The sequence below is a fragment of the Sphaeramia orbicularis genome, chromosome 11, assembly GCF_902148855.1.
Source record: "Sphaeramia orbicularis chromosome 11, fSphaOr1.1, whole genome shotgun sequence".
Lineage (NCBI taxonomy): Eukaryota > Metazoa > Chordata > Actinopteri > Kurtiformes > Apogonidae > Sphaeramia > Sphaeramia orbicularis.
Window position 1 is genome coordinate 16974471 of NC_043967.1, and position 26315 is coordinate 17000785.

Below are 26315 nucleotides of genomic sequence, written 5' to 3' on the forward strand. Positions count from 1 at the left end.
AAATGTCATATAGGCTAATTCCAGGTGCTCACCACTGATGTGTATTCAGTCCATACTGATGCTCTGTGTGTGTCTGACAGGAGTACATGAAGCCTCTGCTGGCTCAGAAGGATGGTGGGTCACAGGTCCAGGATCAGACAGACCACAGCGGAAACAGAGCCAGACAGGTGGCCTGTAGCGTCCTCTACCACTGTGTGTCTACATCTCTGACTCTCCTCTCCCCCTTCATGCCCTTCATCACCGAGGAGCTGTGGCAGAGACTCCAACCATTCAGGCCACAAACTGCTCCTGCTGCGGCCAGTCTGAGTTTACAGCCATACCCCACCTCCTCCCAGCTGGTACGACCGCCAACGCCCACCCTCAGAATAAACATATCCAGGGGTTTGTCCCTCCACACTAGGGTTGAATAATGTCTGATCGTTTTGATGTCAAAATCCACCTGGTTTTAGCAGCAGTGTTTACACGGACCTTAACATTCCACTAATAGAATAGTAACACAATTAAAATAACATAACGTGCTGCACACTTTTAATACCCCTCAGCCAAATGTAGTGTAAGATTCTGTTGAAAGTTACTGCCCTATAATTTAGATTAGACTGTCTTTGTGTAAAACTTATTACAAACATATTTATATTTGAAAGTACTCAGATATTGTAACTACACGAGGCTGTTTGACCTTGAAAAAGGTGGTCAAGGTCACCTACACTACAAACAAAAAGTTAAGGATATTTTACATTTTTGGGCTATTTTTTCAAGTTGGGATTCTTGCAGAGTGCTTTTTGCTTTTTTGTGTATGAATTGAATTGAAACACGTTTTTTTTAAAGACCAGACAGTTACATTTACAAATGGCAAAAATGACCAAAAAAAGACAAAAAAATAAATAAATATCCCTAACTTTTTTTTTGTAGTGTATTTTCAGTAGGCTTCTGCTCCATGCCAAGATGCATCCACGGTACAAATTTGGTGCAGATATCTCAATGCATTCTTCAGATAATGCAATTATGTCGTTGAATGGACAGACAGACAGACGACAAAACAATTACAGTGCCCCTTGGCCGAGGAGTAAAAACTGAACAAAAATAGTGCCTAACAATTCTGTAAATCTAAAAAAAAAGTAATATCATTCATTCAATGTAGCACATGAAAGAACAAAATATGTGCTGAGGTCCTAGCAATAAAATAAAAGAAATAGGATAAAAATAGTAAACATATCTAAAAACACATACATAAGTAAAACACACATAAAACACAGTCACCAAAAGACATTCCTAGAAGCCAAGCAAAATAAAGGGCAATGCGTGTTTTTTGTTTTGTTTTGTTTTTTTAATATATAAAACTGAAGAAAAATAGTGCCTAATAAATCTGTAGATCTAGTCCAATAATCAGGTTGGTATTAATATGTTGTTTATGTTCATGTTTTCTTCTGTGGAGCTACATTAGGTGACATGACTTTATAGGAGGAACAAACATGGAATCAGAAAAACTAAACTGTCTTTGTCTGATACAAGTTAAAAGAATGAAAGACTATTGAATGTCACAATGCTTAAAAGACTAGAAACAATGAATTGTTCAATCAGATATTTGAAACAGTGAATGAAGATGAAATCCTCTGAGTCTGAGCTCAACCACAAAACTCTGTTACATTTCTGTATGAATAGACACATCTCAGCAGGTGGAACCACTTTGATTTTCATAACACTCGTACACTGATTAAATGCTTTGGACCATGAAAACACATTAGATCCCTTTATTTGGTTCAGTTGGAATCTATAATCAGACAAATTTATTGAAATATTGCCAATGTAAACATAGCTAATGGGTGTTACATAAACCATTTTTATATATTCTTATTGAGTTGAGTGATGGTCTGGCTTTGAGACTGTAGCAAGTAAGGAAAACTACAGCAAATTTTTTAACATTTCTCAACCACTTGAATTTATATTAAACAACTGCAGATAATTTGACACTTACTCCTATATGACAAAAAAAGGACTTTCACGATTTTGATGTTTTTGAAATATTAAAAATTTGCCTTTACTTATAATGGATCATATTTGATGGGTTATAACATGGAAATTGTTAGAGATACCAATATAGTTACTGTTGAGCACTGATAGGAAGTCATATATGGACTTTCATTTAATTAGATGCGTTCTCCTCCAGTGAAAGTACCACCCACTTCTACTGGGAGATTGATCTCCTGCATCAAGACAACAGGACTCTTTTTTTTCCCAACCTTTGTGTATTTGGAGTTCTGCAGAAATTGGGCGATACAAACACTATATCATATGTGACAAAGCAATTGAAAATGAATTGTTGCACAATTTCCTTTTTTTTTTTTTTTTTTTTTTTTTTTTTACATGTATACAGAAAAGACCACAGGACACTAACATAGCGGCAGAACCGGACAACCTTGTAAATTCAGTAAATTCAACTTGTTATTGATTCCTGATGGAACATGCCGGTGAGACACACAGCCATTAGTCCTATTTTTTCTCTTAGAATAGTATTGGTCTTGTAAAGCATGTTTTTCATTAGAAAAGTAACATGATTTTAATGAAATCTAAAACTTTGTTGTAATATGATATTCCAGCTAATATTGACTTGGATTCAATTAGTAAATTAGTAGCTAAAATAATGGTCTGCATAGTGGGTACAAGTTTTTTCCCTTATGAGTGAGACCACCTGCAATTTAGTTCAGTTTAAGAATAATAAGTCCTTCTCAAATAGGCAAGGCAAGGTAGATTTATTTGTATAGCACAATTCATATACAGGGCAATTCACAGTGCTTTACAGAAATGGAAAAGAGACGGGTTAAAAACACACAATTACAATTAAAACATAAAATAGCAGTATTTCTGTTGCTTGTAATAAGCATTTGCTTAAAGTTTTACATTTTCTGTGGCTAGGTTTACTTTATTTCAAAGAAATATTCTAAGAAAAAAATTGGTACATTGTTATGTGCTTATTATTGGCACAGTTCTGTGCTTAATACACAACACTTTAGTTTTATTTAAGGATATTCAACTTTTTTCTTGTAGGAATGTTTTCACATGTAACAGACTGGTTGTAACTCAAACCAGGAAACTGCAAAGAAAGTTAAACCTGGAAAACAGTGTCAGATGAGATGAATATACCTTGCAGTCAGGATGGGTAGGTTTTTATAACCTGTAAGCAACACTGCAAACAACACAACAAACAGGACCTAGCAGATGTCCTGGGGCCAGTACAGTTGGGGATGACAGTGTGCATGCTGGGATAGGCCACATCTCATCCTGTGGGAGCACAGAAAAAACAGGCTTAGTTTCATTACGATTGTGTTTTAAGAGGGTGTGTCTGATGTTGACCTCAACAAAAAAAAAAAAAAAAATGTAACAAGACTTTGTGTTGAGGCTTGTGTTTTCTCATGTATGTTACAGTGATACTGGAGATCACCACTCAAAACAGGCTCATCTTATTTTCTTATTTATACATTTAACAATAGCATCTTCATGGGAAACCTGAAACTTAATGAACAATTATAAAGGCTGTAAACATACCGCATTAGCCTCCTTTTTAGTAACACAACAGGGTGATATGATATACACTGTTGGCCATAAAGTTAGAATGAAACATTTTTACTTTTCTAATGAAGTGATTGTGACGATATGATTTATTTATAGATCATATATGGGATTCATGACAATCATTCCACCTGGTAAAAGGTGATAACTGATGTGTATAATCCTGGGGGTCCTAGGTTCAATTCCAACACCAGTTGATGGGAGTGGGACCTTTCTGTGTGGAGTTTGCATGCTCTCCCCATGTCTGCGTGGGTTCTCTCCAGGTACTCCAGCTTCCTCCCACCATCCAAAGACATGCACTGATAGGTTAACTGGTTAATCTAAATTGCCCATGGGTGTGAATGTGAGAGTGATTGTTTGTCTCTATATGTTCAGCCCTGTGATGAACTGGCGAAATGTCCAGGGTGTACCCCGCCTTCAACCATAAGTAGCTGGGATAGGCTCCAGCGACCCCCGTGACCCTAGTGAGGATAAAGCGGGTTCAGAAAATGAATGAACGATGTGTATAAATAGGAATAAAAAGAGGAATGAATAATTCCAACATTATGGGTAACAGTGTACATTAGAGATGTAGATCAAACTCACCTGAATGTATCCTCAGTCACTGAAGCATATACGTAAGCCAGTGTCACTACTTAGAATATGATTAAAGCAGATCACAGCTTGACCATCCACAGTACATCTCGTTATTGTCCTTATGATGCTACTGGTGGCAAGAGAAATCACTGGAATATTGATAAAACCCAAGTTTATGTGAACTCCTAAAGTTAGCTACTATATCCAGGTTGTAGAAATGCACGTGCAGGATGAAGAAATGACGAGAAATTCCATTATCTTGCCAGAGACACACAGTTATTATTTTGATCTTAAATGTGTGACAAACAAAAGGAAACTCCACAAGCCACCGTGATGGCTTCAGTGACCCTCATCATAGACTTTCCACACATGCATATATTCACGTATTTTTGTCTGAATGATTGCGGTTTAATTCACTGCCTAACCTGTAGCTGTAAAGTCTCCCTCTGTGACTACAAATGTCTTAAGACTGAAATTGTTTCAGTGAGTCATGTATGGAAGCTGTTTTAACATTTAGTTGAGCCACATTCTTATCTGTAATTACATTTGAGGTGTGTAATAGTATTTTACCTTGTCAAAATGGATTCTGACTTGCCATGTTAGAATGGTAATTAAAGGCATCCACAATAACTTTCATATCAGTAGAAATTGGAAAAGATAAATTCAACTTTACTTGTCAAAATTTAATTTAAGATAACTAAGAACCTTAAAAAATATAAACGACCTTTTTAACGTCCCAAAGCTCAACCTCATACGTATTTGCAATATCTGTAATTAATTTTCTCCCAGTCCAAATTAATATTGCAATTTTCCACAATGTCATTCTTCCCAGAACAAATGGTGTCACTTATGGTATTCACACGTGTTCAGTATCCAAAACCTCACTTATGATGGTTGTAGATATTTGTAATGATATGTTTGAGTGTAATTAATGAATTTGTATATTGGATAATCAAAATCAGATCATGGCTATTAAATGTGAAAAAGTCTTGCCATAAGTATCTCTATATGTTTCATTACAGTATCTGTAGATTATTGTTCACAAAATCCCTATTGGACTGTATTATATTTATTTTCTCTCCAGCTGAAGACGGGCACATTAACACTTGTATGAATGAACTACTACTACTACGACTGCATGATTTATTGTTTTCTAGAGATACTGTTCTATGGAATGATACATACATAGTCATACAGTTGTTTTATGCTGTATCATTGTACTTCGGAAGGTGTTATTTTCAAGGCTGTTGCTGAAAAACAACCATAATTATATGTACATGTGGTGCACGTAGAGTGGCTGACGCAGAAGGCAAAGCAGATTTGGGATTTTTCATATCTAGTTCATATCCAACAAATTCTCTAAAGCCCTGCGAGGCAACCTTGTTGTGATATAAGGCTCTACAAATAAAAGTGAAATGAATTCAATCGAATAGTTTGTAACTTAAGACGATTCCAGATATTCCCACAGATGATGTCCTCTACAGTTCAGCAGTGAGGTGAATAGCAGTCACTGTTCGTTTCTGTTGTTTGTTCGATGGCAGTTATTTTTACTCCTGATATATTGTCTTGCTTTCGGCGTGATTTTCGACTTTCCATGTGTTTCAGCTGATTTTGTTCTTTTTTATCACCTCTTCTTCCTGACAGGCTCACTGGCATTTCCCTGAAGAGGAAAGAGATTTCCTGCTGGTCCAGGAAGTGATCCGAGTAGCCCGATCGCTAAGAGCTCAGTGTGGCATTACTAAGGAAAAACCAGCCAGTGAGTCATTTTACTGTTTCCTTTCTCTGTTTTTAGTGACGACAATGTAGGTTCTGAAGCACAGACAGCAGCTCTTCTGATTTTTTCCCTTAGCTTTTAGTTTCATTCTTCAGTTTTCATCCTGAATTTGGTTTACCACTGTCTTATTTCAGTAGCTTCAATATTGAATTGATTGAAAATCTTTAATGTCCCCGAAGGGCAATTTGATTTGCAACAGAAGTGTACATATCTCATATATCACCAAAACAAACAATCTCACATAATACAATAAATACAATAGACTGATCTGGATTCTATTTTTATGAACTAAAACCCATCACTCTTTTTTTTTTCTTTTTTGTTCAGAAAAGTGTTTGGTTTCATTCTGAAGAGTCAGCTTTTAAAAAAAAAAAAACAACATGGCTCAGTTCAAAATATGACCCATATCTGTTGGTTTTCCCAATTAAACAATGCTTTTCTTAGTAAATCCTTGTATGACTGAAGATCCATACCTCTGATGTGTATGTAAAGGTCCTACTTGATTTTTCTCTGGGCATTCACAGACTCCTGGTCAATGATCTTTGACCTGTTCCTTATTTTTGCTGTGAGCAATTTTGGTCAGATGTTTTCATTTCAAAGGAGTTCAAAGTATAACAAACAAAAGGAGACATAAACCTTTTAATGAAGTATACCTCCCAAGCATCAGTCTGTCTTTAGTGTTCCTGTTGAGTTAACAGTGTCTGTCCTAATTTTATATAACATGAGATTCTCATCTCATATCCTCTGGCCTCAGTCCTGTTGTATCTTCTGTCTCTCTTCACTTACAGGTATTTTGCTCATCTCTCATGTTGTCAGTGGTTCACAGATTCAGCATAAGATACTGATCTGTTCACTCTGTACACCCCTTTATCTCTGTTAGCAGAGACAGCAGAAGAATTCCCTCGGTAGAATGTGACACGATGCCATTAATCTGTCAATTACAGTGATGTTAAAACATAAAATTCAACTGACTTTGCCTTGAAAGTGCATTTGCATCTGTTGACTCTCAACCGAACATTTTTGGCAAAAGTAAGTGCATCACTTTGTTCAGACCACAAAATTCAGTTGCAAATTAGTTTAAATGGATCCTTTCAAGAGATATGCCAGAAATTTTGTAACATTCATAAACTTTCAAAGCCCAATAAAGGAGGGCTAAAACCAAAAAGGTCAGAGAATGGAGGCAGAAACCATCCTCTCTGTAGCACTGGCTAATTTATGCAAAACCAAGATCCTGTTGTCCAAGTGATGTCTGTTATAAATACCAGGTTAATAGCTCAAGCTTTAGTTGGAGTTAAAATACAAAAATAAAAAATTCAATCTGTGACTTTTTGTATTTAACACAATTTGCATAGTGTTAAATACCTCTGTCTCAGACCCATGTGCTTGTGTTGAAGGCTATTTCATCCTGTATTGACAGGGTTTAGTATGCAACAGGTTAACATGTTTTTAACGCTTTAACATCTTAATAACCTTCTTCTCCACTTGCATCTGCTTTGTGCTTCAGTGTGGGTGGAGTGTTCACCCAGCCAGGCCCAGATCTTCCTTCACTTTGGACCAGCCATCTCGACTTTAAGCCGCGTCTCCTGTTTCCACCTCAGCTGTCTTCAGGAAGGCGACACCCCCCTCCCCATCCCTGCCACGCCTCCACCTAAAGGCTGCCTGGTCGGTGTGGTCGATCACATATGTAAGCTACACCTCCACGTGCAGGTACGCCCCTCCGCCTTCCTTCTCCTCAGGCTTTAAGTGCTCCTCATAAAACCCACAGAGGAAAGAAGCTCTAAATAATTTTGTGATGCATTCATAAATAATAGATTGAAATATTGTTAGGTATCTGCAGACTTAGACCTTACATTAATTGTGTGAGGCAGGCTTAAAGGTAATCCATAGAAACAAAGCAGAGTAGGGGCTTTTTCCAGGGTTGTGATTTGATAGCAGGATTATGTCACATTTAATCCACTCACTTCAAATCAGACTAATAAAGGATTAAAGAAGGCTGCAGTCGTCCACTAAATTAACTTATGTGGACTCATCACTTAATATAAATGGTATAATGTAGAGAGAATATAGTACAGAGTTTGTTTCTGACCAGTCTGTGATGTTCAGCTCTGAAAACTCCTGAGCCATCAGAAAATATTCCCCTCAGAGACGAGACTTGTTGTGCATCAGCACCACTGACTGAGAAACTAAATATAGATTCTACTCTGGTTGAAACACGGGTCAGATCCTGGAGCTCTAAAAATGTTTATGATGGTGTATAAATATATCCTTTTTTTTTTTTTTTTTTTTTTTTTTTTTTTCACATTAAAATTGGTAATCGGTGTTAACTAATCTTGAGGTAAAATGTTTATTTTCTACACATTTAAGAAGGATTAATGGGATACAGTAAACTTTGATTTAACCCATAAATACCCAAACATTCACCGATGACCAAAACCATCTACTGATCTAAACTCTTTAATACCTGTTGATCCATTAATCCTATCAATACATGTAAATAATTGGTGTAAAATACAGTTTGTCATCCTTTCATGGTCATCAGATATGACCCGTTTGGACGTTCAGAGGCTCTGTAGTGATTGTGGAAACACCGTCATCTTCTACAACATTGATTCACCAGTAAAACCCATGGAGTTGGATAAATGACACACTTGTTTTTATGTTCAATTAACGATATATTTTACTGAAAATATCATTTTTTCTTCATTTTTTTCTGTTTTATACAGTAACCTTTGAATTTACTCTGAGGTTTTGTGAACATCTACATGATCAATGAATTAAATATAGGAAAGCAGATGATTTTCACTGGGAAAAAAATGCCAAATGCATATACTATAATAAATGGTGATAAATCACTTAGGAAAGGTCAAATAGAGAGAAAAATCCGTTTGGTAATTGGCACAAATATCACACTGGGTCTTTATGGGTTAATTATTCATGATCAGCAGAGGATGAATTCCAGTATTTTCAGGACTATCCAGTCTCTGAAATATATCAAAATGAAGAAAACAATCAGTAATATTAGTACCACCATCAATACAAATTTTACATTTTCTCCACCATTAATTAGTACAAGTATAGGTATTTTACTTCTATGTTATCAGTTGTAATGGACATTGACAATTCTAGCAATCTGTAGCAACGCCATAAAGTTTTAGTGTTGTTTTTTTCCCAGATGTACATTACTTTTGTGTCAAGACTAACAGGTTTGGGGGGAAAAAAATTGGTGTCAGTCTGGGCAGACGTTAATGGAAAAAGACACTAGTGTTTTCTCCACCAATTTGTCATATCAGGAAGGTGCTTGAGGAACTCAAACCAGAATTCTGGGCATTGTTAGAATGTTAATCTGGAGAAGAAGCCATCACTGATCATTTCTAATGTCTCTGTATTATGTGATTTTCTTTGACAGGGTGTAATGAACATTGACAAACAGATCACACAGCTTTCCCAGCGCAGACACAAGCTTATTCCCAAACTTGAGGAGCTCCTCTCCAAGGTCCAGTCTCCAGACTATCTGACCAAGGTCCCAGCTCAGATCAGGGAGCAGGTGGACAGTAAGGTGAGCACAGCAGCTGACAGTAATGAGCAGTAGAGCCACACAGACTTCATCACACCTTCGACTGGGTTTTATAGCCTGAACCATATTTTTATATTTGATTTTGAGCCATAATTTCTTTCCTCAAACCAAACAGAAGGATGTTACAGTTGAGATGCATGTTATGGTTGTAAAATGTCTTAAATATCTTTGTTTCTGTGAGTATTTTTTTTTAACAAAGTAGTACAAAAGATTACTGCCTGAATATATTTCAACTCTCTAGTAAAGAGTCTGATGAACTGATGAGCGGCAGTAAGAAAAGAACAATCACCTAGTTATATATAAAGTAAAAGGGTTTTGACATCTTTATCCAGCATCATCATCATCAGGTCATACTTAAACTATGTGGGGTTCACTCTAGCTTCAACCTTACTTTGGCATGTTAAGTAGTGATCAGCAAGCATTGTAACATGTTAACTAAGCTGGTAAGCACATAGACTATATATAAATGTGAAAGGGTCTATTAGCACATTAGCATTGTTCTGTGTATTCTGGCAACAACATTATTACACACACATTGGCTGTATGTTTTGTGTATGGGTATTTGATTAAAGCAGTGCATTTTACTGTACATAATATACAATGCTTGTGTATATATACAAATTAATTTTATTTTTATGTGTTATTTATTCAATTATTGCTTTTACTGTTTTTACACGTTAGATACCAATATATAAAGTAATTATAAATAAATAGTTATGTAACCCTTTATTATTCATTTAATAGTAACTATTTTGGAATGCCTTATTAGAGTATTGATCATTTTTCAATTATAATTCCCTTGTGTTTATTCCTTCCTTTCAGATGTCAGCTTTGCAGCAGGAACTGAAGAACATTGAGGACCAACTGAAGGTGCTACAACAGACTCAAACAGCAGAATAACTACAGATAAGGCATCAGGATGAAGGACCTGACAGAGATGATGAACTGATTATTCTTATACTATAATGTCCACTGGAGTGAAGATGTCTACACTACTTGAAAGAACAGTATCATCATTCTATTGGTCACGTCATGCAGTATCTCTGTATAATAATACCCAATTGCTAAATGAGTGGTGGTGGGCTGCAGGCATCTATAGAGAGGAAAATTAATTCAATGAGGTCATGACAGATGTTTTCAGCAGTTCAGAGGTTCCTCCTTATCAGCCACTGGTTGTGTACATCATTATCACAATGTGACTGTTATGGGAACAAACTGATGTAATTATCATGTGCTTGAATATATATTTTCCAAAGCAAACATGCATGGAAATAAAAACATCCCTTAAAAATTATCTTTAAGATCTGTATGATTGAGGCCATTTCAACCTGCAACCAACTAAGCCACTGAACTAGGATTTACAGATTTGTGAACACAAAGATTTGTATAAACTTGACAATGACCTGAAAGTACTTGTTGTGGAATTGCACAGCTTTGTCTTTTAACCCTTTCATGCATGAATTATGAGAACCTTAGTCGATATTTTTTTCTTGAGTGATTTTATTCTTCTTTAGGCATGACAAAAACAATGCAATTGAAATTTTTTATGAACCTATGTTTCATGGAGTTAAAAAAAATGTCCACTCAGCTAGACATTTTTTAACTCTATGAAAATGTAAATAACTAGTGTAAAATACAGTTCTTCATCTTTTCATGGTCATCAGATATGACCCATTTGGACGTTCAGAGGCTCTGTAGTGAACATGGAAACACTGTCATCTTCTACAACATTGATTCACTAGTAAAACCCATGGAGTTGGATCAATGACAGTGGATGGACACACTTGATTAATGATAGATTTGCTGAAGAAGTCACTTTTTTTTTCTTTTTTCCCTGTTTCTGATTTAATAACCTTTGGATTTACTCTGAGTTTTAATGAAAATAACATGATCAACAGATTAAATATAGGAAAATACCTACTCTACACTGAAAAAAATGCTAAATACAGAGGATAATATTATAATAAATGGTGATAAATACTTAAGAAAGGTTAAATAGAGAGAAAAAATCATTTGGGAACTGCCATCAAAGAAGCACTGGGTCTTTATGGGTTCAGTATTAATAACATTTTATTTCCTTGCCTTCAAATTCACTCATGCAGATAATATGCAGGTACTGTTTTAGAAGTTCAGGTTAAATTATATTGTAGAATAGCTGTCCACTGTAGTGACCACTATGCATGAAAGGGTTAAAGAGGAATTGTAAGAAGTGCAATAGTGAACATATAGAGAAATATATGGGTGTAACATCAAATTCTTGACAAATCTATTCTGCATTTCAGAGTGATAACTAGTAATCTGTATTGCAGAGATTAGAGGTTTGCATCTAAGTGTTTAAGGAAAGCATTCACAGGCTAAACACAGTACATGCAGAATTTTAAAATGTGATTATGCAGATGATGCATATGGACAGATTGTGTCAAAAGGTTAATTTAATTTAAAACATATATATACAGTGCAGATTCTCCTGAAATTTGATGGAATTATAGGTTAAATGATAAAAACGGGAGCAGACTTTGTTTTGTTTTGTTTCCACACTTGAACAGTGAAGTGCAGTGATTATGATTTAGATGCACTGTACATCTGTTAAGGAGGACCTCGGCTGTTTTCGGCTCGACTCGGCTGTAAACGATTTAATAGTCCGGAAGTGTAGTTTTGAGTAGTCAAATGAAAAATGCCGTCATCATACATCAGAAGACAGAGCCGAGCAGCCTCCGGTAGACCCAGCTGGAGTATGGGAAACTGAAGCAGGGCACAGGGAAGGACTGAACACTGGAAAGGGCCACTGTGGACACCCTCGCTGGGAGCAGTGTAACGCTGTGGAGTGGACTAAAACACAGTGGCCCGCTAACATTAGCATCTCATAGTGCGGGATAAGAAAGACCAGAGCCGGGGGATTTAATAATGGGAACTAAAGGTGGGGGTGCTGGCAACACCGGAGCGAATGTGTACCAACATAGAGATGTGCTGTGAATGTGACACCGAAGGAAATACAAGCGTACGTCGACTAGCTAATGTTAGCTAGCTAGCCGGCCAGTGGAGCAGCTTCATGTAAGCCTCGTCCCCTTTCAAGATGCAAGCCGCGCCGACTTGTTCGGGAAGACATGTGAGAGGTGAGTGAAACTACCTCCGGCTGCCACATCCATGTCCTCTGTCAGGACGAGTTCTGAATGAGAAAACCCTCACTGCTGCTGCTGATGCCGGGGGGTTAGCAAGCTAGCTAACGGCACGTCAGCACAAACGGGTTAGCTTGCATTAAACACACACTTTGCAGCCTGGACGCACAGAAATATGACTGAGACTTAGAAACACTGACTGTGCAATAGTCATTTAACATGTGCTGTGTTAAGCATGTTTGCGTACTGATAGTTTGATGTCAGCTCGGTAAATAGCTTGAAATAAGTCTGAGAAGTGTAACAGCTGGAATTCATCTGTGCACAGCAGACAGCTGTACCCCTGGCGACCTGCTCTTTGCAGTGGAGACATTTGCATGCCATTGAAAGGCAGTTATTCAGTGTTTGTCCTGACAGCCTTCGTCTGCTTCCACTGTCAGTTCAAGTGAGCCTTTAGGTGGATGGTACACTAAGTGCTGGCTGCCTCAGTGGGCTCCTGGACGCACTCATCCTACCAGTCAGCTCCACGTTGTGTGTCTGGAGGGAGGAGGGGGTTAAGAAGAATAGAGTTTTAGCTTGGTACAGTTTGTGTGAAGAGCAACAGTTCCCTCCCACTCTGCCCATCCTCCCTCTGCTCACAATCAGTCTCCTCTTGTCTGCAAAGCTTTGCTAAGTACACTACTGAAAGGAAGACATGGCAAATCTGTAAGCTGCTCCAGGTTCAGGTAAGGTTAGTTTCTCACCTAAATGGTCCTTTACATTACTTTTCACTTCTTGTTGTTGGCAGTTTAATCTCACCAGCCCTCTTTTGTATCTTTTTTCACTTCAAGGACTTGAAACTCTGTGAATGTGGAATTATTTGATGTGTCCATGGTAGTTTTACTAAACCTTGAGTTGCTGCTTTATGTTACAGTATTTAGTGTGTGTAAAGAAAGAACATTTGAATAGAAGCCAGTCACCTTGTTCAGCACAAGGCCATATGTCTGTTATCTTGTAGAAGATAAATGTTATGTAGAAATATCCTTGGACACAAATCTACATTTTACTTTGCTTAATATGAACTCAAGTGTTTATTCAGATTATTTTTAGGGAAATGGCAAAGAAGCCTTGGTAATGTGTTGGGAGATGTGTGTCACTATCTAGTTTCCAGCATAAGGTAGATTTGTATGATAATGGCTTAAAATTGATTTGATACTGAGAACTTCGCTCAAAGGCAGATGAGATGGTGATAACAATGATTCTGACATGTAAATGCAGCAGAGCAGAGTTTGTCCTGATCAGATCAGTGAACCGCAGACAGATATTCATCACTGTTCTTCAGTCAAACATCCATTCTTACAAGATTATTGGGAGCCTATATTTATCCACACTAATTGGTTTATGGTCGTTAATGCTGAGGAGCTTCTGGTGAAAGCTCAGTTTGTCCTTCATTCTCTACACACTTACTGTTATTTTCCTGCTGGTTAGTGCTGAAACAACTGTCACATTCAAATTATTGACTTAGTATTGTTTACCTGGAAAATGTCAGTGCAAGTGTGTTCATGGCAAGTCAGTTTTGGCTCCACTACAAAGTCAGATATAGGTTGTTTATAGACAGCTGAGAACTTTAATTTAAAGACTTGGTTCATGTGGATCCATTCAGTTGCCTGTCTGACTGTCATAGGTTTGCAGTCTAGTCCTAGTACAGACTGTCTTTAATGTGTTTGTTATCTGAAAAGACACAGATGGCTGAACAATGTGAGGACAAACCAAGATAAAGACATGTTGGGCCACCACCCTGAAAGAGGAACTGCATTATTTTCATATCTTTTGCATATCTGAGTCAAAGTATCAACCCTTCAGTGATTCTACTGTATATGTTTACAGGGTATAGTCTAGTAGGGACTACAGATGGAAATTAGCATTGCTGCTACAATCTGGCATTTTCACAGCTGCAGTTGTTGTAGATGTTCATTAATATGCACTTTCTCTAATAAATAACTAAATAGATAATAGTATCAAGAGCAAAAGTGAAGTCCTTCTTAAGTCTTGCTGTTTGCTGTTATAACAGCTTGTTCTAAAGTTGTAAAGGGGGACATTTAGACTGCTTTTGTCAGCGTTCAGAATGTTTAAGATCCCCGTGGTCTTGCAACATGTCACTACTACTTGTCATTTAGAAAAATAAATCTTTGTAGGGAAATGTCTTAAAATGTCAGCTTCAAGCAACAGTAACTCATGTGTATAAAAACAATATTCAAAGAAGAAGCTAACTACTAAAAATGGCATTTTCCTCTTACCAGAGGTTGTGAAATTGGTAAGAATGAATGAAGAGGTTAAAAGCTTAGCAGGAAGGCTGTCTTGAACTTTGACCGCTATGTTCACATGACTTGCTGAAAGGATGCACATCACATGAAGAAGAGCAGGAAGTTCTGTCAGCTTTTTTGTAAATGTCAGATAAAGTGTCTGTTGAGGGGAAAACTCCATAAATACCAAATCACTCCACCTTAACGCCATTTCTCTACACAATAAGACTGCTGTGTGTCTTCTGTGGAAAAATGCCATGCTCTTTTTGTAAAATTAACACTTTCAACATTTTAGCCATAATGTCTCACTTTAAATCGGTGGTCATTTCATAAACCTGTCTGAAATCACAAACTATCTAGACATTTAATTCTGTGTGTTAAGACTGGATAATTTATTCTACAGGGTGGGCAAGCAAAATTTACAATGAACATTTAGTTGTTTTTTCTCAGCAGGCACTACGTCAGTTGTTTTGAAACCAAACATATATTGATGTCATAATCATACCTAACACTATTATCCATACCTTTTCAGAAACGTATGCCCATATGAGTAATCAGGAAAGCAAACGTCAAAGAGTGTGTGATTTGCTGAATGCACTCGTCACACCAAAGGAGATTTCAAAAATAGTTGGAGTGTCCATAAAGACTGTTTATAATGGAAAGAAGAGAATGACTATGAGCAAAACTATTACGAGAAAGTCTGGAAGATACTATTAAAGAAGAATGGGAGAAGTTGTCACCCCAATATTTGAGGAACACTTGCGCAAGTTTCAGGAAGCGTGTGAAGGCAGTTATTGAGAAAGAAGGAGGACACATAGAATAAAAACATCTTCTACTATGTAAATTTTCTTGTGGCAAATAAATTCTCATGGCTTTCAATAAACTAATTGGTCATACACTGTCTTTCAATCCCTGCCTCAAAATATTGTAAATTTTGCTTCCCCACCCTGTATATGTACATCTAAACCTCTAATCCTCAATTCTTTGCTATATCAGTTCAACTTATTTGCTTTCATTTAATCTGTTGACTCTTTCTCTTTTCTTCAGTCCGCTGTTAAGCTCAGACAGTATCAGAAAATATCGGTGTTCGGGTTGCAACTGACTGTTATTTCCATTGTAGATTAATCTGTTGATCAATTAATCAACTGATGAAACTTAAAAAAGGCAGAAAAATAGTCATAAATTACTATTAATTGGTATCCCAAAAAGTACAATATAAAGAATGCTAGTCAGAAAAAATAGCTGGATTGTAAAATAGAATAAAAATCCTTTTATTACCTCATGAATAAGCCAGTGTGTTTCAACACTGAATAGATTTCCTCAGCATGAAACCACAAAAGAAACATACTGAAGTTAAATATTAGTTCATCATGTGGCATTTCAATTAGATTACAGAAAATTAACCTCAAAATATGAAGGAAAAAAAAAATCAGAAAATAGGCTTACAATTGGAAAGAAATGATAAAATCTCAGAAGAGAGACGATAAAACCATAATTAAAGAAAAGCAACAGAAAAAAGAGTGGGAAAAAATGAAAATTAGTTAGTTGTTTTGTCTTTAAAATGTCTAAAACGTGTGTAAAATTTGTGCCTAAGCACAAAGATTAATTAAAAATAGTGATTAATTAAATTTCAACTAACTGAAAACTCATTGAGGTTATAGCTGGAGTATGTATCAGATGATGGTGTCAGTGGAGAGATGTCTGTCTGTCATACTGAAACAGTTTAGTGCCATAAGGGGTTAACTGGAGTCTTGTCTACAGAGCAGGTTTTGATTTCTAGTTTGGCGCCACAACAACAAAACGAAAATCATCCTGCAACTGATCCATCAACCAGAAAATGCAGCAAATGTTCATGTTTGAGAAGCTAAAACCAGAGATTAGTCGATATTTAATTAATAATCTGCATCATGTTATGTGATTATTCAGTCTATTTATGTTAAATAGCTTTAGAGCGAACTTCAGCTGTTTTCACAAACAGCGTGCAGCTGGTAAGAGTCTAATCTGTTGATCCCAAATGTCAAATGTAATGCTCTTTCTGTTACTGGCATCACAACATTTTTGTACTATGAAGTGTGCAGAGCATGTCTGCAAAAGGCTTTGTTCCTGCTTCATTATGTTCACGTGTTTGTTTTTCCTTTTGTGTTTTCAGGATGATGGCTGAAGGATAACATCTAAGAAGTCACATTCCCTTAACCCAAAGTGACCCCCTCTGCCCTCCCCCCTCCCTGTCTGTGAACCTTTATTTGCACTGTTGCGCCCCATCGTCACTGAACTTCTGCCTGCGTCAGCTCGTTGCCACATCTCTATGGGATTTCATGGAGAACAGGCACTGCTCACTGAGATCATGAAAATGAATGTGAAATTGGACAGTCCAGCTCCTGACACCCTCCTGATCAAAAGACAGGATGACTCTCATATTCTAGATGTGTATCTATAAATAGATGGTGATTGGATTTCAACAACGTCCTGCATATGCAAGACTGCAGACTGTAGGATTCTTAGACTGGTCCTATTACTTGTTCCCTACCTTTACTCTTTTCCACAACCCATCCCTTTTTAGTGTCATTGGGCCATGGTTCGCAAGAAAGGTTCCCTTATACTATGCGGTGCTTTCCTTTTTGTCGCCTGGAACGCTTTGCTTCTACTGTATCTTTGGGGTCGCCCGCCGATCGGCCGCCTCGGAGAAGGCGGTGGAGCCGAGCCAGGAGGAAAGGAGGAGTGGGGCGTGGGCAGAGGGAAAGCAGGTGGGGTGAACCTGGCCGGGGAGGTGATCCGCCTGGCAGAGGAGGTGGAAGTTCAGCTTGAGACCCAGAAGAAACTACTGAAGCAAATCGAGAGCCACAGAGCAGTGTGGGCCCGCCAGAAAGATGTCGGGAAAAGAGAAACCGATGATACAAAAGAAGTCAAAGAGGTGGTCGTCCACCAGCCGGCGAACTCTCCAGTTTCCGTAAAGCCCAATGTAGATAACACGGAGCACAGTGAAGAAAAACCCACACAGAAGCCCCTTCCCACAGCTGCTCAGAATTCTAAAGTAGAACAGCCCCAGACTGTTGAAAAACAGGAAGAGGTTGTTGAGGACAATAAGTCTGTGACTACGACTGCTACTCCAGAGGTGGTGATTCCCATTCTAGTCATCGCTTGTGACAGAGTGACGGTAAAACGTAGCTTAGACAAACTGATCCAGTACCGCCCCTCTCCAAAACTCTACCCCATTATTGTCAGCCAGGACTGCGGCCACACTGAGACAGCCCGTGTGATTGACTCATACGGTGATCAGCTGACACACATTTCCCAACCAGACCTGGCGGACATTAGGGTCCGACCTGAACACAGGAAGTTCCAGGGCTACTACAAGATTGCCCGACATTACCGCTGGGCACTGAACCAGGTGTTCAACACTTTCTCCCATTCCACTGTGGTCATAGTGGAGGATGACCTGGAGGTAAGCGCTCTCACACCTCTGCCTTATGAGACTTTCAGAGGGCAAGTGGTGACCTACATGCACTAACATTAACTCTGTTTGTAAAAGGCACCATCTATTTTTAGGTTGTTTGTGGCATTTTACCTTTAAAGTCCCTGTCACCTCAAAAACCTAAGCAGGCTTTTATCTGGGACCAGATTAAGATTTTATTATACCCTCGTCCGCCCCAGAAGGCAGGGGTATAATTTACTATATAATACATTATGTATAGATATTCCAGGAATTCTGTCTGTCCTTCAATCTGTCCATCCAAGAATTTTGTCCAACCCATTTCTCTGACACTGTTCCCCTGATTCTTTTCAAATTTGACATACATGTTCTTTATCATTAGGAGAGGTACAGTGCACAGTTTGATGGCTGAATTTCAGTTTTGGGTTTTTCTTCCTTTTTTTTTTTTAATTAAACTTGGACAATTGGTCCAACCCATTTCTCAGACACTATTCACCCAGTTCTTTGTAGCACGTTCTTTACATATACCTTTCTTTCAATTTTTGCATGTTTTACAAATTTTTAGAAAGTTTTTGAAAAGCTTGACTCAAAATTAATCCCTGGGTAGGCAGGATATCAGTGAGCAGGAGGGCAAAGTATTGTGCAACCAGGTGGGGGGTGTGGATGATCTTTGCTTACTTTTTCACTTGCAATGCCTAAATTGCCAAATTTTGAGAAAGCATCCTCTGGATACATTTTCTTGCCAAACAAAAATGGAATATCTAACCTGTTTGTTGTACTATGTTCTTTGAGAATATGCTTCTCTAGTCATTCCCTAATAGTGGTGCTTTTAGTCTTTAAGGGTTTTGTAATCTATTCAAGTAAGATATAAGTTAATCATTTGTGCTTACAAGCATGATTACAACATCAGGAATCCAATCAGCCAGTTGGGGGAATAGTCTGCAACTTTTACAAGAGCCTTGTGGCCATACAAAGCCATTACTGCTGTTATGAGAGCAGGATATGTTTTAATGGGGTCATCAAACTTTTTTGTCTAAAAACCATCAGAATAAGAACCCCTCCAGACATATCTTATCTGGTCTTGTAATACGACTGGAAGGATCTTTTAATGGAGGTTTTGGCAAAGTCAAATAGGATTTTAATATGGAAAGAATAGTTAAGATTAACTGATGGAAACTATCAGTTTGATACTTATTTAACACACCTTCCTTTTATCCCTATTCCACCCTATACTTTTGACCTGTTAGCGTTATTACAAGGACAAATCCGGGGTGTGACAGCATTTGAGGTGTAGAGTAACGTTCTTTTATTAATTTTACTTGTTAGCTGAAACATGGGAGTGACTAACCCTACTTTTAATGTCTGGACCCCTTCAGAAATGAGACAGTTCATCTCAGGGGATTTATCACAACAAATGCCCTTATTGCACCAGGGATACATCCCTTTTCTGTACTACACAAGAACAGCTCTATACAGCTACTTTCCCAGCACAGAGCACCAAAGCATGGCTTATATCCCCTCTCATTGTCTCCACTGAGCTATGACTAACATATTGAGGCCACAAGCTGAATTACAGTAAAAAAGGAAACATTCCCACAGGTGATATGCAAGCAGTTTGATACCGCTGGCAGCATTTTCACAAACCTCTTGTTCATATACTGCCAGATCATGTTAGTATGAAGACAGATATGATAGAACTCTCATTGGTGGTGATACAGATGCATTAACACAGTCTAGACACACCAATTAACAACACATTTAATACCACAGAAGAGTCATCCAAATGTGGCTCATCTGTTTCTGAGAACTATAGTGTCTTGAATAATAGATGCACCTCAACTTACTAAGCTTACCAACTGTATCAAGAAACATCATATTTTGGATATTTGGACTTGACTCACACTAAACTAACAAGTCCCAAGATGGGGCTAATAAATCTTCATAAAACCTTCACTCTTCTTTACTCTGTTCTTAAAATGTCCCCAGGAAATGCATGTTTGCAATCATTCTGTTCCAACCCATTGTTTATTGCAGCTGTGTCATGAATCACAGTGAAACAAGATGCTTCATTACTTCATCACATTGGAATAGTCTAGGTGTCTTGTGGACATTTCCTCTCAAATCCAGCCATATTTGGTAACTGAGCTGAGTGTAAGCAGTAAAGTGAAAATGTGCCTGTAGGACCAGCTTCAGTCTGGCAGGTTTGAAGCCTTTCAGTAGCATAAGTATAATTACATGTGGCTTCCATTCAAATGTGGGTTAATGATGAGCGGTGCTGGTCCCACAGTGTTCCCCACAGCTCTATGGTTTTCTTCACTTAGGAGTTTTCTCAAAAAATGACGCAGTAGCTTAATCGTACTTGGTGAAAGCTTTGAACTCTCTCCATTTTGGTGGTCGTCACAAAGGGCAGTTTCCATTTAAATGAGCTGTGCAGATTGAGCAACAGATTAGATATCTGAAGTTACACTGGGTTGTATTTTTTTTCTCCGGGGGAGAGAATATGTTTGAGAAACTGTATTTTAGAGTAGTTCTAATCTCAGTTTGCATTCATAGATTAGCATATGTTGCAGATTTTTGGGTTATCTGTGCCGACAGTGAGCATAAACTGAAAGTTTGAAACTCCTTCCAGCTGCCTGAAGAGGATAAAAAACATCTGAGAGAACATTTGGCTGGTAAAAAGTGCCTCAGCAGCAGGAAATAAGTAACAGGAAATTCAGAGTAACTTTGACTTCTACCAGCAGCTTGGGGGAGAAACTGTGCCCTGTAAATCAGCAATTATTTCTGCAGGCAAAGGGGAAAAAATCTGGGTTTACTTATGTAACTGTTCTCCATTGGTTTCTTCTTTTCTATCACTGACAACTCTGGGACTAGTTTAGTTTGTTTTGGCATTCATCCTGTTGGATCCATGCATCCTGTACATAAACCTGTCAAACAAAACTAGAACTTCTGATTGATGTTTGGGGATTTACTGGCTACAGATGGAAGCTGCAAATGTCCACAACTGGACTGTACTGAGTACAACCACCCTCCCCCCCTTTTTCTGTCAGGACTCCCCCCACATTTGATCAAACTACAAGTACAAGTGTATGATAGACAAGTTGTAAAGCTCTGTTTTTGATTTGTCATTGTACTAGACACTGATGTGCCTTAAAGTCTGATGGTGGCAGTGTTTAGTTATGGAAAGGATCTAAATCGGATCCTTCAGATGTGATTGGACTGATCAAAAGGGGGTGTGGCTTTGTGAAAACAGTGCACTAGACAGGATGGTGGAGAGATACAGAGATAGGACTGTGTGGATATGAATGAAATGCATTACTTGCATGTCAGTTGCTTTTAGTTTTGGTGACTAAAATATGAACCCACACCACCTGCTACCTACTACTATCACAAACTGACAGATGGACAGACAGGTTAACCAGTCAATCCACAGAATATATTTAGCAGGAAAGGGGGAAAAATAGCTATTTAATAACAAAAATAAACATTTTCTTCACACATATTTACCAAATAACAAGGTACACATTAAAAAAAAACAACAATAATAATACAGAATATAGGATTAGTCTTTATCAGTAACATTTTACACTTTCTAAGGTTAAGTAAAGAATGCAAACTTAATTCGTCTCCCATGATGCAAACTTATAGACTGTGTAATCAGTGGTGGAAAATCCTCACAAGTAGTATGTTAAGGTTTGTTTTTGTTCAGCAAAAATGAAACAGCAGAAAGTGGAAAGAACTGAAACAGATGTGAAGCAGACTGTCTGTAGTAACCAGTTTAACCATAATCCACATTAATAACAAGGCAAGACATCAAAGCAATTAAATGGTGTAAAAGAAATGAGCTGTGTATATGCTTCACCTAAACTGAACATGAAGAGTACACTGACTGTACTTAACCAAACATAAATGGGAACATTTCAAGTATCCTCACTGTCAGTCTGTTGTCATGATACAGTAGAACATGTGGATAAACTGTCACTCTTCACTACCATACTGTTACTGTTTCCATATTACAGAGAGGCAGATTAACTTATTCTGTCCACTCTGCTTGTTCTAAAAGTGTTGATTCGGAGTCCAATAAATGAAGGCATTACAGTCATGGCAAAGTTCTGCCTATTGTTGTGTACAGCTCTGGAAAAAAACAGTTCAGGCAAAATTTTCAGATGTGAACCCAAGTAAAAACCTCTGGAATGTGATCGAGAGAAAGATATGACCTTAAACAAAGCATAAAAAAAAAAGAGTGAGCCTAACATGTATGTATAAATAGTGAATCTAGTGGTCTCCTACCTATCAGTTATCATTGCATTGTGGTTATTTCTGCTGTGGCGGCTTCTGACTGCTGTGTAAATCTCCCTGTGCTCATTCAGGTGGCCCCAGACTTCTTCGAGTACTTCCGGGCCCTGTATCCAATTCTGAGAGGTGACCCGTCCCTCTGGTGTGTGTCCGCCTGGAACGATAACGGCAGAGACGCCTTGGTGGACCCTTCAAAAGCCGAGCTCCTCTACAGAACAGACTTCTTCCCCGGTCTGGGTTGGATGCTCCTGAAGGAGATGTGGAATGAACTGGAACCCAAGTGGCCCTCTGCCTTCTGGGACGACTGGATGCGTCAGCCAGAGCAGCGCAAGGACCGGTCCTGCATCCGGCCTGAAATCTCCCGGACTATCACCTTTGGCCGGAAAGGCGTCAGTTTAGGTCAATTCTTTGACCAGTACCTTCGCTATATTAAGCTAAACACTGAATTTGTGCCTTTTACCAAACAGGATTTATCTTATTTGCTAAAAGAGAAGTATGATGAAAAGTTTATTATAGAGGTTTACAGTGCCCCATTAGTAAAGATTGAGGACCTGCAACAAGGGGGCGGTTTAAGAGGACCTGGGCCATACAGGGTGCAGTACTCCAGCCGGGACAGTTTTAAGGTCTTTGCCCGAAATCTTGGGGCAATGGATGACCTAAAATCTGGAGTTCCTCGTACAGGCTACAGAGGTGTGGTCAGTTTCCTGTACAGGGGTCGAAGAGTGTTCTTGGCTCCACCAGAGGGATGGACACAGTATGATATCAGCTGGAGCTGAGAACCTGATCCAGACTGGACATTGTGAATGGTGTTGAAGAGGGAAGAGAGCCTTACTCAGAGGAACACCCTCTTAGACCAAAGAATATGGCAGATACAATGCTTCATGAAGATAAGATATTACAGCCGCTGAGACGGGCTGCATATCAGTGGATCATCGGGGAAGTGTTGACCTGGGCCTGAATTTCAGGATCTTCTAAGTTAGGGTGCTTATTCAGGACTGGGAAGTTCAATGGCCACGTGGATTCCACAGTTTTGAGAAAGGAAAATTCCACCCTTAAACACTGTTCAACACAGCTATCGGCAACGTGCCTTGCTTTCTGGGCCCATTTGTTTGGTGTATTTTTTATTCCTGTCAATAAATGGCCAAATGTAGAGTTAACATCACATGCAGACATTTGCAGCAGAAAAGTGGAGTTTGATGGTAGAAAAAGGGGTGAAGTTACAACCAGGAAGGTTCATTTGAGTTTGACTATCAGTCATTAATACAGTGATATTTCACAGGAGGCTGAGAAGAAGCAGAGGGATCATCTCTGCCTTCTTGTTGAAGTGTGTATAAAATCTTGGGTCATTGGTTTTAGGTTGTGTTTTTATTTTTAAGCTGTCACCTTAAAAAATCAAGAACAGTGAGTGATCCAACTTGGATCATGTTTCTGTTCCAGTCCATAAAAGTAATCAGAAGCAGAGCTGTGTGCAAAAGAAAATGAAGGCTCCTTTCTAGGTTTTAGGTGGTAAACGGGTCAGACTTAGTATTGTACCAGGTTAATTATTTATGCCGGATGATTAAAGTAAACATGAAATGATACTCGCAGAGCAGTTCTACCAACGTTCCCACTAACAAACAGCCCCTGATCCAGGACTATCATCCTGCACATCACTGTTCTACCACTTCCACAACTCTGACGTCTTAGTCTCTGACTAGCAAACAAGGTTTCTTTGGAGAACAATGTTGATAATGCAAATGAAGCCGGTCTTCTAGTCCTACACCACCCTGTTCATCTTCTTTTTTGCCACCCAAATACGTCAGTTTCTTTGAATGAGAAGTATAGAATGGTGATGTGTTCTGTGTGATGCTGGATCAGGGCTACATCTGTGGTAGCTCCTGAAGTGTCTTGAGGACTTTTGTCCACTTTTCCTGAAGGATGTAATTTAAGTGACAAGTTTGAGAGAGTTCAAGCAAAAAAAAAACAACATTTATATGATGTTTTTTATGTGACAACAGAGAGCGATGGGGGTGGAGATTCTCTTTAATTGTCAGCAGTGCTGTCCGACACTAAACGCATAAACCAGAGGTGACTCACAGTGTCAGGGCCTCAGTATGCTTCAGACAAATTATACGACATGTTGTCAGACCTCTGAAAAGTCCAAATGTGTCTGCCTGTGCAGAGCAGCTCCACAGTCGGTCTCAGCTCCAAGACATTTATGTTGCTGTTTTCATATAAAAGCTGAATCCAAATGAACCCCCTCTGGGCTGATGAACCAGGCCTTCATACAGCTCACACACTGGCATCTGGGGAAAGAGCTCTGCCATGAAAGAAAATATAAAATCAGCGAGTACCTAATGGCAGTTTAGCAAAAGCATTACTTCAAGTACATCAATTTTAGCTTGGCATAAAAAAGATGCTTCCAAAAAAAATGAAATATGGGTAGTCCAATTGATGTTGAGTTTTTTGAATTGACAAAAAAATGAAGTGCAAAGAAGTCCAGACATCTGGATTCAGCCAATGTGACCAAAGTAGTTGTGAAGAACAGAAAAAAACTGCCTGCTTTTACACCTCCACACAGCTGGACCCATGTCAGTGTTGAAAGCTACAAAGCCAGACAGCCTACATGTGAAGACCACTTGTTTGAAGCGTACTGAGACCTTTATGGTTGCTCTCTGGCTCCAGCTGCTCTTAAAAGATCCTCTTTTTTTTTTTGTTTCCTAAACCTCGCTCTAAGTCAAAGAGAACTGCTTTGCTGAAGAAAAGAACACGTTAATGCTAAATATCTGCATTTGGGTCACACCACTCACTGCGGGGCAATGAACTCAGTGTCTAAATATGTTGGAAATTGTTAATATGAAGGATATTTTCAAATGATTTAACTGTCGAACTTAAAAGTTGTAACAGGGTTGCGTGAGTCTGACACGATGCCCTGATTATGTAATGACATGACATCCAAACTGTAGTTTGGTCAGGCTTAGGTTTGTTGAAAAACCAGTGATTGTTGGATAGTTTCTGTGAGTCTCTGCAACAAGAAGGCTGATGGTTGGCTAAAGAAATGATTATCACTGTACTGTATTTAGCTTTGGGAGATTATCCACAAGAATGGTTGATTCCCTTGTCTGTATGGTGATGTGTACAACCACTGCCTGATGTGTTTATAACTTTAATACATTATAAATAAAATCAACTATTTTGATATTTGTCCATATGCTGAAGGAGTCTGTTTTTATGGAAGCACTAATGGGGTACATACAAACAGATGATGCCGGTGTAACTGAAGTGGGCGCTGTTATGTGCAGGCTTTGGAATTCACACCCCCAAGTGTTGGGAGACTGTGGAGAGATTTGTGTTCCCATGTCATTGAAACCCAGCCACAGTAAGTGCATCATCATTAGTGGCTGCAGTGCATCCAGCATGACATACAAATAGATGGATTCTATTCTTGGCGACTTGCCCAGATTGCTCCCTAGTCTATCTTTTCGTATTTGTACTTAACTTTACAGCAGAATGCATGGAAAACCCCAGTCATTTGAGGAGGGGGTCAGCGCCACGGATCAGGTGTTGTGCAAAGGTACATATCCCCACTCAGAATAGTTTCCCCTGGCCTCAGGAGCATAGTTTTAGCTTTTTATCTCATAATTTGGACTATTTATCTCGTAATTATGACTTTTTACCTCATAATTTGGACTTTTTATCTCATAATTTGTATTATTTATCTCATAATTAT

The 26315-nt window shown here is 38.5% G+C and overlaps 2 protein-coding genes across 5 annotated transcripts in view; both read left to right on the forward strand.

The window, feature by feature from the left end:
• Positions 1-10782, forward strand: part of vars2 (valyl-tRNA synthetase 2, mitochondrial) — a 32908-nt gene extending 22126 nt beyond the window's left edge. For both annotated transcript variants that reach the window (XM_030147364.1, XM_030147366.1), the window contains 5 exons: positions 81-338; positions 5785-5896; positions 7419-7621; positions 9321-9470; positions 10311-10782. In XM_030147364.1, the coding sequence (XP_030003224.1) occupies positions 81-338; positions 5785-5896; positions 7419-7621; positions 9321-9470; positions 10311-10388 (801 nt within the window). In that variant the 3' untranslated portion in view covers positions 10389-10782. The remainder of the gene's footprint in view (positions 1-80; positions 339-5784; positions 5897-7418; positions 7622-9320; positions 9471-10310) is intronic.
• A 1345-nt stretch (positions 10783-12127) lies between these two features.
• mgat1b (alpha-1,3-mannosyl-glycoprotein 2-beta-N-acetylglucosaminyltransferase b) lies at positions 12128-25792 on the forward strand. 3 transcript variants are annotated; one of them, XM_030147368.1, is made up of 3 exons: positions 12128-12601; positions 17033-18325; positions 22681-25792. In XM_030147368.1, exons 2-3 carry the CDS (start codon positions 17456-17458, stop codon positions 23380-23382), a joined length of 1572 nt encoding a protein of 523 aa, XP_030003228.1. In that variant the 5' UTR covers positions 12128-12601; positions 17033-17455; the 3' UTR covers positions 23383-25792. The 3 variants fall into 3 exon arrangements, with proteins under 3 accessions (XP_030003228.1, XP_030003227.1, XP_030003229.1); XM_030147367.1 differs by lacking the exon at positions 12128-12601 and adding an exon at positions 13142-13326; XM_030147369.1 differs by lacking the exon at positions 12128-12601 and adding an exon at positions 14040-14063.
• Positions 25793-26315: the final 523 nt, after the last annotated feature.

What these genes read in the sequence shown, in the direction of transcription:
- mgat1b (XM_030147368.1), top strand. Translation starts at nt 17,456, where the DNA reads ATGGTTCGCAAGAAAGGTTCCCTTATACTATGCGGTGCTTTCCTTTTT. An exon ending in TAGTGGAGGATGACCTGGAG is followed by an intron (nt 18,326 to 22,680) that starts GTAAGCGCTCTC and finishes GTGCTCATTCAG; the next exon opens with GTGGCCCCAGACTTCTTCGA.